The sequence below is a fragment of the Neophocaena asiaeorientalis genome, unplaced genomic scaffold (assembly GCF_003031525.2).
Source record: "Neophocaena asiaeorientalis asiaeorientalis breed wild unplaced genomic scaffold, Neophocaena_asiaeorientalis_V1.1 scaffold143, whole genome shotgun sequence".
In the NCBI taxonomy this organism is placed as follows: Eukaryota; Metazoa; Chordata; class Mammalia; order Artiodactyla; family Phocoenidae; genus Neophocaena; species Neophocaena asiaeorientalis.
This window is the reverse complement of record NW_020175536.1, coordinates 4089294-4108561: the sequence shown is the minus strand read 5'-3', so window position 1 is coordinate 4108561 and position 19268 is coordinate 4089294. Positions and strand designations below refer to the sequence as shown.

The window sequence follows — 19268 nt, the reverse complement described above, 5'->3', positions numbered from 1 at the left end:
TGTTGAGGCACACAAGCTCAGTAGCTGTGGCACGAGGGCTTAGTTGTCCTGCTTCATGTGGGATCTTAGTTCCCTGACCAGGGATCGCACCTGCATCCCCTACATTGGAAGGTGGATTCTTTACCACTGGACCACCAAGGAAGTCCCCAGATTTTCTGAAGGAAATTTAATAGCAGCACTGTGTGCCCAATTGAGCAACTCCAAATCTTTACGTCCGATGAAACAGCCCTTACTTAAGAAGAATGCCTGGTGGGGCCAGTTCCCAGAATCCTTTTTTTAACCCCCTCATATGTATATTTTTTTTTCTGGTTTTTCTTTTGAAAGAAACATCATGTAGTCCAAACAAACATTATTTAGTCTTTTTTTGAGCAAACCTGATATGTGTCTTCACCTCAACTTTAATTTTTTTCTACAACCTGAAACTTTCATGTACTGTGTCCATTTCATTCTCTTTGAATTAATTCAGTGCACAGTCTGATGTCCATCTGTAAATACTATAGGGAATATTTTAAGCCTTCCTAATAGGCTGAAATGAGAGGTAGAAAAAGACTTTCTCTTACAGAGTCCAAGCTCTTACTGCTTGCTACATGATAGGCCAATAAATCGAGAGATGAATTGTTGGGGCAAGGAATAGTGACTTTATTTGGATAGTCAGCAGACTGAAAAGATGGTGGACTAGTGTCCCAAAGAACCAACTTACCTGATCAGGCTTCTTTTATTCTAAAAGGGGAAGGGGTGTGACTTGTTGTTGCAAGCTACTTGGTGCAGGAATCCTTTGTTCTCGCAGCTGTCCAATCTAGTCACAATATTCCTATAAACCTCCAACAAGACAATTGTTATTTTCTTTTCTACAACTTTTTAATTTCTATATGAATGGAAAAGTGTTATGCCTTTAAAGGTCAGAGGCTTGAGAATGGGCTATCATGTATATTTCCAGTTATAGGCAACATTCTTTTACCCAGATGCAGAGCCCTAGAGCTAAAGGAATAGATCCAATATGGAGTCAGGTTTGTTCTTCTCTGTTACATTTCTAGAAGATAGAATCTTGTGGAAGAGACAATAAACCTGAGAATGACGACAGTGTTTTTTTTTTCCTACTTAAAAACATACATTCATAGTTAACTGATGTTTTTATTTTGCTCTTTTTAGAAATATGCATATGAGTGCTTAAGTGTTGATTTTGTGGATAAATAAAAACCAGTACACAGCCCCTCTTGTTCCTGCCTGGGTGACCCGCCCATGTCCTGCACAGCTGGACTCAGGTCCATAACAGAAAGTGGGGTCCAGTGAGGGAGCAGGAAAGGAAGAAGAAGAATGATCGCCTTGTAATGTTTCTCTGTTACTATAGACTCTTCACATTGAAAAGAGACTTCAGGACATTCCTAGATGAGGAAACAGGTCTAGAAAAAAAAAAGATGTGATGGCTCAAATCTCATAACCAGTTACTGACCAAGGTGAAACTGAGACGCAGGTCTCCTGGCTCCTAGCAGGTGGCTTTGCCATGGCTTTATATCCTTTTATGCTAGGAACATAGTGGAGAAGTTTCAGAGTTAGAGTCCCTGAGTTTGAATAATGGCTCAGTCATAGCTGACCTTGAGCAAGTTATTTTCCTCAGTTTCCTACTCTGAACAGAGTCAGAATAGTTGCTATGTCTCTGAAGTCTTGGGAGATTAAATGAGGTCACATATGCAAACTGTTTAGTATAGTGTTTGGCACGTAGTACTTAATAAATGTTGTATACTACTGTAGTATTTTCTGCCCACCTTTCCCCATAAATTAGATAGAAACCAGGATGTTGGAGAACCATAGAATGGGCAAGTAGCCCCTGTATCTAATATTAAAGATTAAAACCTTTAACTAGCCACTGAAAAATTTAAAACTAAGACTATCAGGAACTGTTCTAATGATCTCCAACTATCAGCACAGAAGAGCTTGTCCAAAAGTTGGGAAAACATTAAAATTATTCAAAGAATGGATGAAAGCATTCAGATAACTTTAACTCCCATGCTTTGGGGCCGTTGTGGCCATTCTGTATAAAACAATATTGGACTTCCCTGGTGGCACAGTGTTTAAGAATCCACCTGCTGATACAAAATTAATGCACAGAAATCTCTTGCATTCCTATACAATAATGATGAAAAATCTGAAAGAGAAATTAAGGAAACACTCCCATTTATCATTGCAACAAACCTGCCGAAGGAAACAAAATACCTGTATGCAGAAAACTATGACACTGATGAAAGAAATTAAAGATGATACAAACAGATGGAGAGATATACCATGTTCTTGGATTGGAAGAATCAATGCTGTGAAAATGACTATAATACCAAAAGCAATCTACAGATTCAGTGCAATCCCTATCAAACTACCAGTGGCATTTTTCACAGAACTAGAACAAAAAAATTCACAATTTGTATGGAAACACAAAAGACCCTGAATAGCCAAAGCAATCTTGAGAAAGAAAAACGGAGCTGGAGAAATCAGGCTCCCTGAATTCAGACTATACTACAAAGCTACAATAATCAAGACAGTATGGTACTGGACCAAAAATAGAAATATAGATCAATGGAACAGGATAGAAAGCCCAGAGATAAACCCATGCACATATGGTCATCTTATCTTTGATAAAGGAGGCAAGAATTTACAGTGGAGAAAAGACAGCCTCTTCAGTTATTGCTGCTGGGAAAACTGGACAGCTACATGTAAAAGAATGAAATTAGAACACTCCCTAACACCATATACAAAAATAAACTCAAAATGGATCAAAGACCTAAATTTAAGGCCAGACACTATCAAACTCTTAGAGGAAAACATGTGCAGAACACTCTATGACATAAATCACAGCAAGATTCTTTTTGACCCACCTCCTAGAGGAATGGAAATAAAAACAAAAATAAACATATGGGACCTAAGGAAACTTAAAAGCTTTTGCACAACAAAGGAAACTATAAATGAGATGAAAAGACAACCCTCAGAATGGGAGAAAATATTTGCAAATGAAGCAACTGACAAAATATATAAGCAGCTCATGCAGCTCAATATCAAAAAAACAAACAACCCAATCCAAAAATGGGAAGAAGAACTAAATAGACATTTCTCCAAAGATATACAGATTGCCAACAAACACATGAAAGGATGCTCAACATCACTAATCATTAGAGGAGTGCAAATCAAAATTACAATGAGGTATCACATCACACCGGTCAGAATGGCCATCATCAAAAAATCTACAAACAATAAATGCTGGAGAGGGTGTGGAGAAAAGGGAATCCTCTTGCACTGTTGGTGGGAATGTGAATTGCTACAGCCACTATGGAGAACAGTATGGAGGTTCCTTAAAAAACTAAAAATAGAACTACCATATGACCCAGCAATCCCATTACTGGGCATATACCCTGAGAAAACCATAGTTCAAAAAGAGACGTGTACCACTATGTTCATTGCAGCACTATTTTTAATAGCCAGGACATAGAAACAACCTAAGTGTCCATTGACAGATGAATGGATAAAGATGATGTGGCACATATATACAATGGAATATTACTCAGCCATAAAAAAAACCAAAACTGAACTATTTGTAGAGAGGTGGATGGACCTAGAGTTTGTCATACAGAGTGAAGTAAGTCAGAAAGAGAAAAACAAATACCATACGCTAACACATATATATGGAATCTAAAAAAAGATGGTTCTGATGAACCTAGGAGCAGGACAGGAATAAAGATGTGGATGTAGAGAATGGACTTGAGGACATGGGGAGGGGGAAGTGTAATCTGGGACGAAGTGAGAGAGTAGCATTGACATATATACAGTACCAAATGTAAAATAGATAGCTAGTGGGCAGCAGCTGCATAACACAGGGAGATCAGCTAGTTCCTTTGTGACCACCTAGTGGGGTGGGATAGGGAGGGTGGGAGGGAAACGCAAGAGGGAGGGGATATGGGGATATATGTATACATGTAGCTGATTCACTTTTTTATGCAGCAGAAACTAACACAACACTGTAAAGCAATTATACTCCAATAAAGATGTTAAAAAACAAAAAAGAATCTACCTGCCAGTGCAGGGAACATGGGTTCAAGCCCTGGTCTGGGATGATCCCACATGCCTTGGAGCAACTAAGACTGTGCACTACAGCTACTGAGCCTGCGCTCTAGAGCCTGGGAGCCACAACTACTGAGGCCACGTGCCACAACTACTGGAGCCCGCATGCCTAGCGCCCATGCTCTGCAACAAGAGAAACCACGACAGTGAGAAGCCCGCACACCAGAATGAAGACCCAACACAGCCAAAAATAAATAAATAAATACATGTCTTTTTTTTAAAAAAAGAAGAAAACAAAACAATATTGAGGGTTCTGAGAGACTGCATCCATGTCACCCTCATTCAAACAAGTTTTGCTTAATACCCTCAATGTACCAGGTTCTATATTAAATGCCAGGGACATGAGATGAATAAGATCTATTAACTACGTTTATAGAACGTAGTTAATATATATATCCTGTTAGGGAAAATTGACTCTTTAACAAATAATTAGAGGCAAATATTGGGTGCTGTACTAATAGTACTGTTGTATTCAACAAACATAATAGGCACTGATTGAGGTTCCTGAGCTCAACTGGTGAACCACCCAAAGCCTTCCTGAAACTGTGGTCTAGAAAGAGATCCAAACAATAGATGAGTTACTTACAACATGCTAGAGGAGAAAAGGTCAGAGAAGCCTTTGCAGATAGGTGACATTTGAACTATCTGGAAGGATGGTGAGAGGGTTTACCAGATAGCCAGGGTAGGCATGGAGAAATGGTAAGCAGACGAAATTGAATATGAAAAAAGACAGAGTAAGTACTAATTGTAGCTCACAGGGCTGATACTCCATTTGTATTTGTAATACCAAACTCAGTTTCCAACAGTCCTGGAAAATTATGCTGAAACAGCTAAGACTTACACTGCTTCAAGCAGTACTTAAGGGAAATGTCAATGTCATGGCAATAGATTACACAGCTGAGACCCAGGACACCCACAGGCCGGAAAAGCAGGGGAAAGATGTCATCCTTACAAGTATCACTTTTCTGACCATAACTACATAGAACATTTTGAGTTCTTTTTTGAAAAGGAAGCCATATTTTCATGCTCAGACTGTTTATCAGAAAGGTCGTTAGATTCCCCCATTTCCACAGCAAAAAAAATCAAAAACAGTCCTTTTTAAAGTAATTGCACGGTTCCAGCCATATGCTCTCCCGTCCTCTTTACTGCGTATCATTCACTTAGGACTGGCGTAATTCCCCTCCTAAATTGGAGGTTTGCATATGTAATTATATCAAATGATGTGTTTGTTTATATCTCCAAACCACATTCAAAAGCTTGCCTATGATTTATCTTTGAAATTCGATTTCATCATGTCAGTCCCCAGCTTACTGTGCCCAATGGGTCTACAGTTACATGTGTGATGTATACGCCTCTCTCTTGCAGAGATTACAGGATGAGGGTGCCTTCCACAGTGATGAATCAGAGCAGTTGAAGAGAGAGATTGCTCTGTTACAGTTTCTGCCCTGTTCTAAGACCCAACTGCATTCAGCTACAACAAAGTTTGTTTAGAAAGGAAGATGCAGCTTTGGCAATTTTGACTAATTCCTCTGGACCGGGAGGGTTGGCTCACTTCATTGCTGTCTGACTGTAAAACATACCGTGCAGCTACAGCTCCATAGCTCATCCTAAGTACACAACTTTAGAAGGAAGAAAGCTTTTGCCCCTTCTTAGTTTAGCTGGCTGTGTCTTGACAACAAGGTTTATTTTCAGTGCAAATAACTACCCGTTGTGACTTTAACCCAAAATGTACCTTTCATTATTTTTATGTTCTAGATTCCCCATGGGCAAACCTGATGGCTCTATTCATTCCAGCCCCTCTTCCTACCAGATTCCTAAGCTAACTCATTCATTCATTCACTCAATCATTTTAGTATTTTTTAATTTATTTTTTATTTGAAGTGTAGTTGATGTTGAATATTATATAAGTTACAGGTGTACAATATAGTGATTCTCAAATTTTAAAGGTTATGCTCCAGTTATAGTTATTATAAAATATTGGCTATATTCCCCGTGTTGTATAATACATCTTTGTAGTTTATTTTTTACCTAATAGTTTGTACCTCTTAATCCCCTACCCCTATATTGCCCCTCCCTGCTCCCCTCTCCCCACTGGTAACCACTAGTTTGTTCTCTATATCTACGAGTCTGCTTCTTTTTTGTTATATTCACTAGTTCGTTGTATTTTTTAGATTCCACATGTAAGAGATATCGTACAGTGTTTGTCTTTCTTTGCCTGGCTTATTTCACTTAGTCATTCAACCGTTTAAGTTTCCATGGCTCACGGGCCCAGCCGCTCTGCAGCATGTGGGATCTTCCCAGATCAGGGCTTGACCAGGAAAGCCCCCGTTTAAGTATTTTTAAAGTTCTGTCTCCTCTAGGGACTTCCCTGGTGGCGCAGTGGTTAAGAATCTGCCTGTCAATTCAGGGGACACGGGTTCGAGCCCTGGTCTGGGAAGATCCCACATGCCACAGAGCAACCAAGCCCATGCACCATAACTACCGAGCCTGCGCGCTAAAGCCTGTGAGCCACAACTACTGAGCCCACGTGCCACAACAACTGAAGCCCGGGTACCTAGAGCCTGTCCTCCGCAACAAGAGAAGCCACCGCAATGAGAAGCCCGCACACCGCAACGAAGAGTAGCCCCCCGCTTGCCGCAACTAGAGAAAGCCTGTGCGCAGCAACAGACCCAACGCAGCCAAAGATTTAAAATAAATTAATTAATTTTAAAAAGCAGGTTGAATTAAAAAAAAATAAGATCTGTCTCTTCCAAACATGAAAGACGTGTTCAAATCTAAAAGGCAGAGTTTGTGATCTCCTACTGATTTTTAAATGGCTTTACTGATACATAATTTACATACAATAACAATCTGGCTTTACTGATACATAATTTATGTACTGTAACAGTCACCTGTTTAAAGCATACAATTCAATGGTTTTCAGAATACTTATGGAACTATGCAACTATCACCATAATCTGTAATTTTAGAGCATTTTCATCAGCCCCAGAAGAAACCTTGTACCCCTTAGAAGTCACTCTCTGTCCCTTGCCCCAACTTGTCCCACTTCCTACTGATTTTCACTTTTTTTTTTTTTTTTTTTTTTTTTTTTTTTTTGCGGTACGCGGGCCTCTCACTGTTGTGGCCTCTCCCGTTGCGGAGCACAGGCTCCGGACGCGCAGGCTCAGCGGCCATGGCTCACGGGCCCAGCTGCTCCGCGGCATGTGGGATCCTCCCGGACCGGGGCACGAACCCGTGTCCCCTGCATCGGCAGGCGGACTCTCAACCACTGCGCCACCAGGGAAGCCCTGATTTTCACTTTTGACTTAGACTTTTTCCCCTGCCTTTTATTTTAGATCTGTGAAAATAAAGGTGATAGAAACCCAGAGAAATGCAGGGGTTTCCTTTCCTCCACAAACAGAAACTCCTTGGCTTTCTCACAGCTCCAGGTTCACTGTTTATGTTGTTTCAGACTTCTCAGGAAGCCTGTCTTCTTCCCTGTTGGCTGATAAATAGGTGAAAAGCACATCCTGGGGGAGGTAGGCAGATGGAAGGGAGCCACACTGCTCTCCCACTTATACCTGGGCATTGTGAAAAGAAGTGGCTTTCCTAAAGAATTACCCTCAGGATAATCGGGAGAGGAAGCTGACCTCCTTCCTGAGCACCGTCATACCACAATGGGCTGTGGCTGCATGACCTGGGCAAGGAGGACCTGAAATGACACGAGATCCTACAGGGGGTGGGGAGTGCAGACAGAGGGCAAAAGGGTTCCTGATCTTTTGTTCCTGGAAGAGCAGCAGGCGAACAAGAGCAGAGGCTGACAGCCCTTTCACCCGTGTATAGCCTCCATATAACAAGTATTTCTCATTCCCATTGTGACCTCTAACAGAGGATGCCCCCTGAAGAGGTGGTGAGGTCTGTGAAAGCCTCCCACCCGCCTTTGGAGAACACACTTACATCTCACTTGGAAAGAGCCACCGTGACATATAATCTTCTGGGATAGCATGGCCTGAAAATGAAGGCGTCAGATTTGTGCTTTAGATGCTCCCTGGTGTGACCAGGCTGACCCTTAGCCAATATGACTCAGAGAGCAGGCTCCTGTTTATTCCTCCTTTATCACCTCAGTGCACCAGTGCATTCACACATCTCCATCCCCCCCTTGCTCACCCTCCCAACACACAGACACACACACACACACACACGCACGCACACACTGAGCCCAAGGTCTGATCCAGATGCTAAAGCTTCTCAGGTGTATTTCATTCTTGGATGGGCAGAAAAATTCATGTCAATAGAAAGTCATTGTGAGATTCAACAAAGGATAGTGGAATTGCAGAAAGCCTCCTCTTAGAATCAGAGGACCATCTCAAGGTATCATCCCAGGAGATGTAGACACAGTAAATGATGGATGGAGTGGGGCACAGGATCTCTTTTTGAGTTTCCCGGGAGGTTCTGATGGGTAGCTAGGGAAAGAGAAGTTACCAATTCTCTCCCTTGAAACTCTTGAGAATGGCCTTCTCTCTGTCATCTCTGACAATAGTTCAGAGGTGCCTAGCACTGTGCCATTCACATAGAGGAATTTAGGAAATGGTTTAAATGAATACTAAAGGCACACACTCCCTCCCCATCCACAGATACTCTCCCCACACACAAAATAATAGCCTCCAAAACAAACACTTTCTAAGTCTGTCTGTAGCAAAACTGAAGATTAGAATATGAATAATCCATCTTTTCTACAGCAACGTTTGTCAACTGATCCTTAATGAATTTCCTGTTTTGTTTTAGGCCAGGGGCTTAGGTGGACCACAGGGCTTCTGAATCGGAAGGCAGGTGTTTCCCATGAAGTCACTCTGTCAACCTGTCTGGCAGTAAAATACAGACGTATGAGCAAAGGATTGCAGTAGAAGGCCAGGAATGATACTGCGGTGGAGTATACTCATTCTGTTAGTATGTATCAGGTGGACCCTTAACCCTGGGAGAGAGGATCACCTCTCCAACACCTGAGCTAACACCTGAGCTAAATTCGAAAACATCTGTGGATGGGTGGGGCACATTCCAGAAAGCATTCATGGAGAGGCAGATCATTTCTGCAAGGGGAACGTGGGTTTCCCTCCCATGGGGAGTGTGTTCAGATGAGAGTGGAGAGGAGTGGGTTTGAAACCACTCACGTCAGATTGGGGCTGGAACCCACAGGCTGGGACTGGAACCCCCTGTCTTTTAGTTAAAATCACTCGGGCTTCCCCGGTGGCGCAGTGGTTGAGAGTCCGCCTGCCGATGCAGGGGACGCGGGTTCGTGCCCCGGTCCGGGAATATCCCACAGGCTGCGGAGCGGCTGGGCCCGTGAGCCATGGCCGCTGAGCCTGCGCGTCCGGAGCCTGTGCTCCGCAACGGGAGAGGCCACAACAGTGAGAGGCCCACGTACCGCAAAAAAAAAAAAAAAAAAAAAATCACTCACCTGGGGTCAGGACTTACTAAAACTCAGGCTGTTTATGTCTCTGCACAGAAGGAATTCAGCGAGAGGCAAAGTGATAGGTAAGAAGTAGATTTATGAATATAGGGTGCTTTTGAGGGATACAAGTGGGCCGGCAAGGGGGCTCTGCCCCAAGAACTAAGTGGGAAAGAAGGTGTATTTAGGGAGATACACATTCCATGGACAGAATGCGGTACATTTCAGAAGGCGAGAGTGGCCCGAAATATGGGGTGGTTAATTTTTACAGGCTGAGTAATTTCATAGGCTAACAAGTGGGAGGATTATTCCAACACTTACAGGGAAGGGGCGGGGATTTCCAGGAACTGGGCACCACTCACTATTTGGCCTTTTAAGGTTAGCCTCAGAGCTGTCATGGCGCCTGTGGGTGTGTCATTTAGCTAATACTGATGTATTACAATGAGCATATAATGAGGCTCGAGGTCTACTGGAAGTCTAATCTTCCACCATCTTGTGCCTAATCGGTTCTAACCAGTTTTTTTTAATTCTCAACGGCTATGTCATTCTTTTAAAGGTTGTGCCCTGCGCCCTTCCCTCCTGTCTCAGGGTCAGCTTGTAAACAGCCATGCTACCTGCGGTGGGATTTTATTTTGAAGGCCATGTGAAGCCATCTAACCTCTGGTAGTCTTACTCCCACCTGCTACCTGAAAACAAAAATGTGAGCTCCTCAGCAGATTTCGATAAAATACCTTTTCTATATTTCAGGTACCTCACCAGCATTGGGAGTGAGCTTTCCATGTGATTTCTCTGTTATCTCATGTCAATCAGCATATGCCATGAAAGGAGCCCAATCCATAGTCTCTTATCTTTAGGGGCATTGAAGAATCAAAAAATAGAATGTAAATTTAACCTCCTAATTGCCATTTGACAATAATCATAATAAAACTTGAAATAGACAAATTGGGTGTCCTTGACGGTTTTGTCTTCTCCTTCGCTTTTCTTTGCCTTTATACTCAAAGGGGTGATTCATTTATGGGAAATCCCATTCATAGGAAAGATAGATATTTCCCACGTGGAACTTAGTTTGTGTAAAGATTTAAACAAATAATACAAAGTGATAAAACTACAGTATATGAGATCTTCCGTATATGAGATATTATATTTGAAATAATTATGTGTACAAGTAGTTATTACAGAAATAACCTTCTTTGTCAAGTATAACCGAAAAGATTATATAAGCAGAAAAATGTTAAATAAGAAAAGTTCTGTTTTATAGCCCGAATCTAATCAGCTTCAACAACCTATTAATTGTTCAAGAACTCTTAAAATCTTTAATAAGGTTCCTATGGTAGAATATCAGTCATATGCAAATGAATCATTGAAGTTCCAGAAAAGCAATGGCTCTTTAGTGAGGTTTCATATACCCAAAGTGATGAAGAAAATACCTCATATATGGTAAGCAGAACTGAGAAACAAATTTTTCAAGTTTTCTTTGTAACTTTTATTTTGTTTGAAGAATAATTGTGAGACCATCTGACTGTCACTAAGGACCGGCCAATTATACTGTTCCCCATTGCTTTTGCTTTTGCTTTAACTGGACTTGCTTCCCACCCTCAGTAAGCTGCTTGCCCCAGATATTTAAAAGTCAAATATTCTCATTTCTACACAGGTTTGATTACAACAACTTCAAGGAAATTGGATCGAGAACAGCAGGCAGAACACTTTCTGGAGGTAAGCGCCTAGAGGGAGCCGGTATTCATTAAAAGTGACTTTTCCTCAACTGCTTTAACCTTCCACGGGAACTAGAACTTGAATGTGTGTGAACAGTGGGTTGCAAAATGCGGCTGTTTCTCTTGGGCTGGTTGGTTCTGAAGTTGGAGATTTCTGGTGCATTCCCCTGAATGCACTCCTGTGTGCAGAGAGTAGATGGCAGGGTGGGGACTTTGCGTTTCCTGAAAGCAAGCAGATGTATGGACTTTGTGCCCCTTTGTCAATAACTGGAAAAGAAAGTTCAGGAGCAGAGCCCTGTAAGCCATCATGGCCTCAGAGGTAAAAAGAGAGTGGGCCGAAGTGCCACAGTGAAAGTGAAGTACGTCCTTTGTGACGAAGTGCTCTGCTCAGCCCCTCATTTCTTTTCTTGGGAGAGGATTGAGAAAGAGAAAGCTGCCAGTTGATTCACTGCCGGAGAAGACTGTTTCTGAAACCATAAAATGTGCTCCTATAATTCATGAAAACAGAAACAACAGCAATAAAAACTATAAGAGCATTATTTCTGGAGGAAAAGGACCAGGGATGAGAAAATAGATATGAAAGAGTCTTGTGGAACATTCTTTCCATACATAGCGAGTATCTTTATTGGGAAGCTTGAAGCCTGGGTAGTATGTATGACGGCGATTTAAGTGTGACAGTCTGATACCGAACGGATGACGATGCTTAGGAGGTAGAGCTTTGTTTTATTGTGCCCGTGCTGCTAAAATGATCTGTCAGTCCCAAGAACCACTCACTGGAATCCACAGGTCCTATACACACTCACACACTCCTCAGATCTCTTCTGAACTTCCCCTTTAAGTCAGTTCACCAGTAATGATTTATTTAGAGAACACTGGACTAGCAATCAGTGCCTTGGGTCCTAGGGCTTCCCTGCTAGGATTAGGTTGGAGCCTTGGAAGCTGTTTCATTGCCCTGGACTTCAGTGTGGCACATAATTGCTACTCCATATACCTCAAAGGATCTCTGTTAGGATCAAACTTGATATTTTACATCAAAGTATTTTTAAAACTCCTAAAGCACTACACATAATAAAGGATTATTATTATTATGCAGCCTTGTGATAAGCCTTTTAAAACATTGCTACCGTCACATAAAGATGAAAGACTCCAGGCTGCCGGAAAATAATTATTTTAATTCTTTTTCAAAATCATCCTAATGGTCTACATACCTGGTCCAGAATTAGAGTGGGTTTGCCAGAATAAAAACGCCTTATGTTATATTCATGGGCTTCTTTCCTTTGCAGCAGTGTCCAGGCCTCCTGGAGAGGCTATGTTCTCAGGTAGTTGAACCTATTACCTCCCAGCAGGGAAAACAGAGGGTGTCTCATTAACTGGGGGATCTGCCTGAGATAACTTACTGCCTTGTCCCTGGAAAGGTGGTGTTCTGGGGGTGTTTGGGGGCGTGCAGAGTGTGACTCTAGGGAAAAGAGGCAAAAGTGTTTTCCAGGCATTTGAATACACTTTCCAAAAGAATCCTAAACAGTTTCACATCGTTTACAGACTTACATGAATACTCACTCAGCACTTTGGTCCTTTGGACAACACGGGTGCTCAGTAAAACGTAGTTAGTATCATTGTGGTTTTATTATCATATGGTGTCACAATACCTGAACTCTCCTACAGATTCAGCTTCATCTCCACACTCCAAGACAGACAGTAGCTCCAGGCAACTGCAGGGCTGAAGGAGCCACAGGCAGCAACCACTGGACTCAGCCCGTGTCCCCAGGACTGAGCTATGTCTCAGGGATACAGAATGAACGGGAAGGATGGGGAGACACGTGATCAATGAATACATGCTATCACTTCAGACACAAGCTCTCTGAGACCACTCAAAGAAGGTTCCATAATAGTGCTTGAAAATGAGGGGGTGATAGGCAACATTCAATGGGGCGGTTAGGAGGGCCTTTTTGAGGAAGTGACATTTGGTGACATGAAGCCAAAGTTCTGTTGGAGAAACAGAACCCAGACCAGTGTGATTGAGTGTAAAGTTAGAGGGCCGTAGAGGTGGTAGGAAATAAGTTGGAAAAAGCAAATAGGGCTGTAGTAAGGATTCTGAATTTTCTCCCAAGTGCAGTGGAAAGCCAGTAAGTAGGGTGGGTCGGGGCATGATAAGATTGCAGAGTGAGAGCTCACTGGCCGTTCTGAGCAGAATCGGACTGGGACAGGGCTTCCGTAGCAGGAAGACTGGAAGGCGGGTGCTTTGAGAGGGACCCACGTGAAAGATGACGGTGACTTGGATGAGGGTCTAATACAAATCCCATCATGATTCTAGCTAGCAAGCAGATATGGGTTTTCTGAAGTTTCCAGGGTAGAGATTTAAAAACCTACAGCTCATCTGAATTACACTAACTCGCCCCCCAGCTCTGCCCCCATGCCAGGATTCCCCATCACAGGTGCTCTTTCATTTGGTAAACTACCCTGCTAAGGTTTTCAAAAACCACTTGAATCTCTATCTCCTACTCTTTCTGTCTCTCCTCCTCTTCTCTCTCTCTCTCTCTCTCTCATGTACAGTCTTGCTCTCACTTTCTAAATTGTACAGTTCTTAGCCACATGGTTTTTTTTATATATATATAACATTGCCATGAGCATTTGAATGGCCTTCATTTCTTTTTTCTGAATGGATCATGGACAGAATATTGCTTTAACTCAGCCCTGCAAAAAAAGTGAGTAAAATAATATCATTCAGAGTGCAGAAGAGAGTTCTCTGCTGTACACAAATTTCTGTAACTGCTGACACATTTTGTGAGTTGTAAGCACTGGGTGTGGGTAATTAACCTCCTGGAAAGCCTTTAATTGCCAAGATAACCCTATGCTCCTTTTAAACTCACATTAACCTTCTGGTTCTATTGCATATCTCTCCTTCCCAATCAAATAAAATGGACTCTTCTTGAAAGGATCCATTTAGAAGCTGACCTGGCAGGTACACTTCTGCATAGGTAGCCAGAAGGACATTAATGATTTGTTTATAGTTTGCTATCCCCATGATGGAAAGCACTTCAATTGTATACTGCGGGTACTCTGCCTGTGCATTAATTTCAGATACTTAGCTTGACTGTGTATGCGCTGTAAGGGTTTTGGAGTCTGTAGAACATTCATCTCAAATCTGTGACTATAAGAAGGGATTGTCATTACCAGAATCTAAGGAGCTTGCTAAAGAAACAAGAGCAGCAAAGGACTACAGAAAACTTCACAAGTACAGCTTATATTTCTCTGGTGAATTCTAAGTGTTACTTCTTGCCTAATTTGGAAATCTGTTATGTGAAAATATTGGCCTGATCTTTTCTCCCTGCCATGAAGTGCAAAACTATGGAATTTTCAGCTTATTTATTCAAAGTCATATGCATTCCTTGATAGCCAGTTATGATTGCAGTGGAGGTAGAAGGCTAATTCTAGCAAATAGATGCACAAAGTTGAAAATGATGCACAAACTAAACGGTGAATTAACATTTTAGCTTAGTGGTTGTGACTTTAGCCCTGATTACCTCATTAACAGAGAAGTCAGCTGTGAAATAAGGGAATAAATGCACTAACTCTTTCTTGTGTTATAATCACTTGTATAGATTGTTTCCTCACCTACTAAATTTAATCTCCTTACGGGAATGAAACTTGATTTATCAAGATAGTACATGGAAGTGGTGTGGGAAAGCATGGATGTTCCATTCAGGCAGGCCTGGGATTATATGTGGGCACTGCTCACAGAACTCAGACAGGCTCTCAACTCTCCGAACCCCCTTTCCTTCATCTGTAAAGAGCGGATAATGGTTTCTAACATGGGGTTGGTATAAAGAGCATATGAAATTGTTACCGAGTCCAAGCTCCTACTGCTCACTGCATGACAGGCCAATGAATCAAGAGACACGATGTTCCTCCAACAAGACAAATGTTATTCTCTGTTCTACAACTTTATGTGAATGGAGAAGTGTTATACCTTTAAAAGGCAGAGGCTTTAGAATGGGCTATCATGTATATTTCATTCTATAAGGCAACATTCTAAACTTGTAGCAGAAGCAATAGAATACAAAGGTTAAAGTAAAATAAACTGATCCAATATGGAGTCACGTTTGTTCAGATCAGGCATCTGAACTATGAAGAACAATATCTTATGGAAGTCATCAACGGTTAAATGTTTAGAAACCAGAGAATGTGGACGGTTATATTCTATTTTAGCAAATACGTTTTACAAAATACATACGTTTTGGCGAAATAAAAGATTTCAACTTGAAAAAAAAAGAAAAATGAAAGATGAGACGTCCCCAGGATGACCTCTGTAGGGCGATGTGTTCCACGGACAGTGGCGGGTGTTGTCAGCACAAACTGTCTTCCTCACCTCTCTATTTAGAGTATCTAGTTAAGTACCTGGAAAGCAGGGGGCACTCAATAAAGGGTGTGTGAATGAATGATTACTCTGAGACCTTTATTTTACTCCTAGATGAGATCACGGAGGTGGGTACTAGCACACAGGAAAGTGCATAGGCTGGGAGACAGAAACAATGGACTGTTCTGCCTCTCTCCATCTGCTTTGCCAAATTAAATTATCTCTGATCCTCCATTTGCTCATCCATAAAATGGGGCTACTAATCCCTACTTCATCAATGAACTACACAGAGGGTCTGGCACGTAGGGACACTATTCTGTTAAACCGTTGTTTGCCCCACACTCTTTCCCCTCCCTGCTCTCCTTGTCCTCAATAAACACCTTGTCAGTTCCATTTCTTTTTCAGAGCTGGCCCGTGTTTGAATAGCTTACAGCAGTTTGATTATTCTTAAAAGTTATATTCATTTAAATAATGCTATAGTCCCAGCCTAATTATGTGTGAATCTTTATCTTGTTTGCTAAAAGAGTATGATTTTGGGCTTCCCTGGTGGCGCAGTGGTTGAGAGTCCACCTGCCGATGCAGGGGACACAGGTTTGTGCCCCGGTCCGGGAAGATCCCACATGCCATGGAGCGGCTGGACCCGTGAGCCATGGCCGCTGAGCCTGCGCGTCTGGAGCCTGTGCTCCGCAACGGGAGAGGCCATAACAGTGAGAGGCCTGCGTACAGCAAAAAAAAAAAAGAGTATGATTTTGCCTCTCTTTTGATCTTGAAATGCTTTTCTGTTCAGGGGCAGATGGTTCTGGTAAAAGTCTCCCGAAGAGAACAGAGAGAGTATTTTATTTGAAAATCAGAAAAGATGACAAGGCCCAGTATAAAGACAGAGGATGAGAAATTATGTTTTCCGTGTGGGTATATCTTGAAGTAACCCAGAGAAGGTGGTGAGATTTTATAGTGCAGTCAGTATAAATAACAAAACACATTACAGAGGAATATGCTAGATCTATAGGAATGTAAATTATTTAGTATCTGTCTCTTTAGAATACTCATCCATCGTCCTCTGTAAGGTGCATCTCCTGTGACTATTTTTTCTTCCTGTCTGAAATTCTCATCCCTTTTTATAGTTTTATTTTCTGAGGGGAGAAAAATATTGCTCTTCGGTAAGTTTTTATAACATTTCCTCTTGCCTTGGGATGCAAATTGATTTCTTTGGTGAGTGCACATCCTTAGTGGTTTCTTACTTTAGTAAGCAGCTGCTTTTGAGGTGATGGTAATTTCTGGTGGTGAAGAGTTGCAGGTCTATCTCAACCCATTAAGCCATCTATATTTTGATAATTTATCTCCAAGTGAAATGGCAGTTTCTCTCATTAGGCCCTTTTTTCTGCCATCCTCAGAAAACTTCACAGGAAGTACCAGTAGGCCTTCAGGAAAAGATGTGTGTCCATGCACAAAAACAGCACCTGTAGCAGGCACGGGCCTCGAAAGGAGAGTGATCGTGACTTCTGTTCTCCAGAGCTCCCAAGAGAGCCCCAGAAGCCTCTCTTACCGTTCTTTATTTCTAGGACTGTACCTTCTCTAGTCTTAGTTGTTCGTGTTTGTGCTGTATCAACTTCGATGGAGTTAATGGCAACTCACTCTGTTTTTTCTTCCTTTCTTCAAGGCTTATTCTGAGCCTGGTATTGGGCTAGGCACCAAGGTTCTGTTTTTGGAGTTAGTATGTTTTTCCCACTGGATGTTTGTTTCTTTGCCTTCCGTGCTGAGGTCTATTCACAGAGATTACATTGCTGGTTATTTATGAGCTACTACAGTTAGCTGCTGTCTTGGAATCAGGGGGCTGTTTTTCATTCAGGTCATCCAAACTGCTTCTCTCCCATTATATAGATGCAGAAACTGAGACCTAGAAAAGATAAGAGACGGGTCCAAGGTCACACAATCACTTCATAGTAGTGTCCAGTATAGGTCTTCCTCTTCTTATAGAACATATATAGGCCTATACGTCCATCAGTGTGTTAAAGTGTGGCAAACGGAATCATATTTTCCCACTCTCGTTTTACAACAGATTTACCCAAGGCTCAGCTCAGTCCCCCCATCAAGAATCAGCATACACGTGGAGGTTTTCTCTTACACTCTTTGGCTGTTCTTTTACCACCCCCTCGGCTGTTTGTTCTTCAGAGTAGTAGGCCCAGCGTTGGACAGGGGCTCGCTCTGCTGCTGGGCCCCAGCCCAGGCTCCAGGACAAAGTCCATCTGAGAGGATGCTGTGCCTGTCTTGGGAGTGCCAGTGTGGACTCCAGCAGAAGAGTGACTGTATACCAGGTGTTATGGGCTGAACTGTATCCCCTTAAGATTCCCCTTAAAATTCGTATGTTGAAGCCCTAACCCCCGGTACCCCAGACTGTGACTGTATTTGGAGTTTTTAAAGAAGTAATTAAATTAAAATGAAGCCATTAGGGTAAGCTCCGATCCAGTATGACTGGTGTCTTTACAAGAAGAGGAAATTTGGACACGGACACATCCAGAGGGAAGACCATGTGCAGATACAGGGAGAAGACGGCCGTCTATAAGCCAAAGAGAGAGGCCTCAGAAGAAACCAGCCCTGCTAATACCTTCACCTCAGACTCCTAAGACTGAGTCCCCCTAAAACTGAGTTCCTCTGCTGGGTTTATGATTAACCTCTCTATCCAAATCTTTACTCCCTTTCTTTTCCTGAACCTGTCCCCCTCAAGATTGAGGAGTATCAAAGAAAAGGGGGAATTGAAACTATGCAAGGCCCCGTGTCCCTGTCCTTTGAAGGAAAAGGCTTTTGCTTTAGTCTCCCAGGCCTTCCTTGAATCTCTAAAGGCTGACTCAATCACTAATGATTAGAAAAGGTGAAGAGGTAGAAACAAAGAAGAGCTGTTGGGCTGGGAAACTGGTAACAATTTAGACTATAAATACGCCACACCGCAGAATCACCCAACTCCCAGTTCCCTGACAGACATAGATGAAGGCCTGACACTCACTTCTAGGTTGTTTTTACAGGAAACAGACCCCTACCAGATGAAAACCACTGACCGCAAGAACATAGGCCCCAGACTGGTTGAAACCAGAAAGTTGATGATGCTTGAAACTTCACCTTGATGCCAACCAATCCAAGACTGTGCACAAGCCGATCACACACCCTGCAGCCCCTCCTTCACACTGCCTTTAAATCTCTTGCCTGAAAGACATTGAGGAGTTCCAGGTCTTTTGAGAATGAGCTGCCTGTTCTCCTTGCTCGGTGCCCTACAATAAATGCTGCACTCTCCTTCACCACAACCCGGTGTCAGTAGATTGGCTTTACTGTGCCCAGGCGAGCAGACCCAAGTTTGGTTTGGTAACACTCCTAAGCCTCCAGCATCGTAAGAAAATAAATTTCTGTTGTTCAAGCCACCCAGTCTGTAGTCCATTGTAATGGCAGCTCTAGTAACTCATACAGCAGGCCAGACCATTCACTGCCTGTCCCTGCCCCTCTCTTCTCACACCACCACCTTACAAAGCTACGTACATGCATTAGACTTTACTAAGGGACCAGGGCAACTACACTTACAGTGTGGGAGGCTAAAACCTCCATCTAAATATGATTATCTCCATGTTCCACACTCCATACTACAAGCGGGGGGGGAGAACCTGCAAGTGAAAATTCTTCACAGAAGGCCTCT

The 19268-nt window shown here is 42.4% G+C and overlaps 1 protein-coding gene across 2 annotated transcripts in view; it reads left to right on the top strand.

Moving 5' to 3' along the window:
- FAT3 (FAT atypical cadherin 3) overlaps positions 1-19268 on the top strand; it is a 552420-nt gene that overhangs the window by 335280 nt on the left and 197872 nt on the right. For both annotated transcript variants that reach the window (XM_024731307.1, XM_024731305.1), the window contains exon 3: positions 11178-11239. In XM_024731307.1, coding sequence (XP_024587075.1) covers positions 11178-11239 — 62 coding nt within the window. The remainder of the gene's footprint in view (positions 1-11177; positions 11240-19268) is intronic.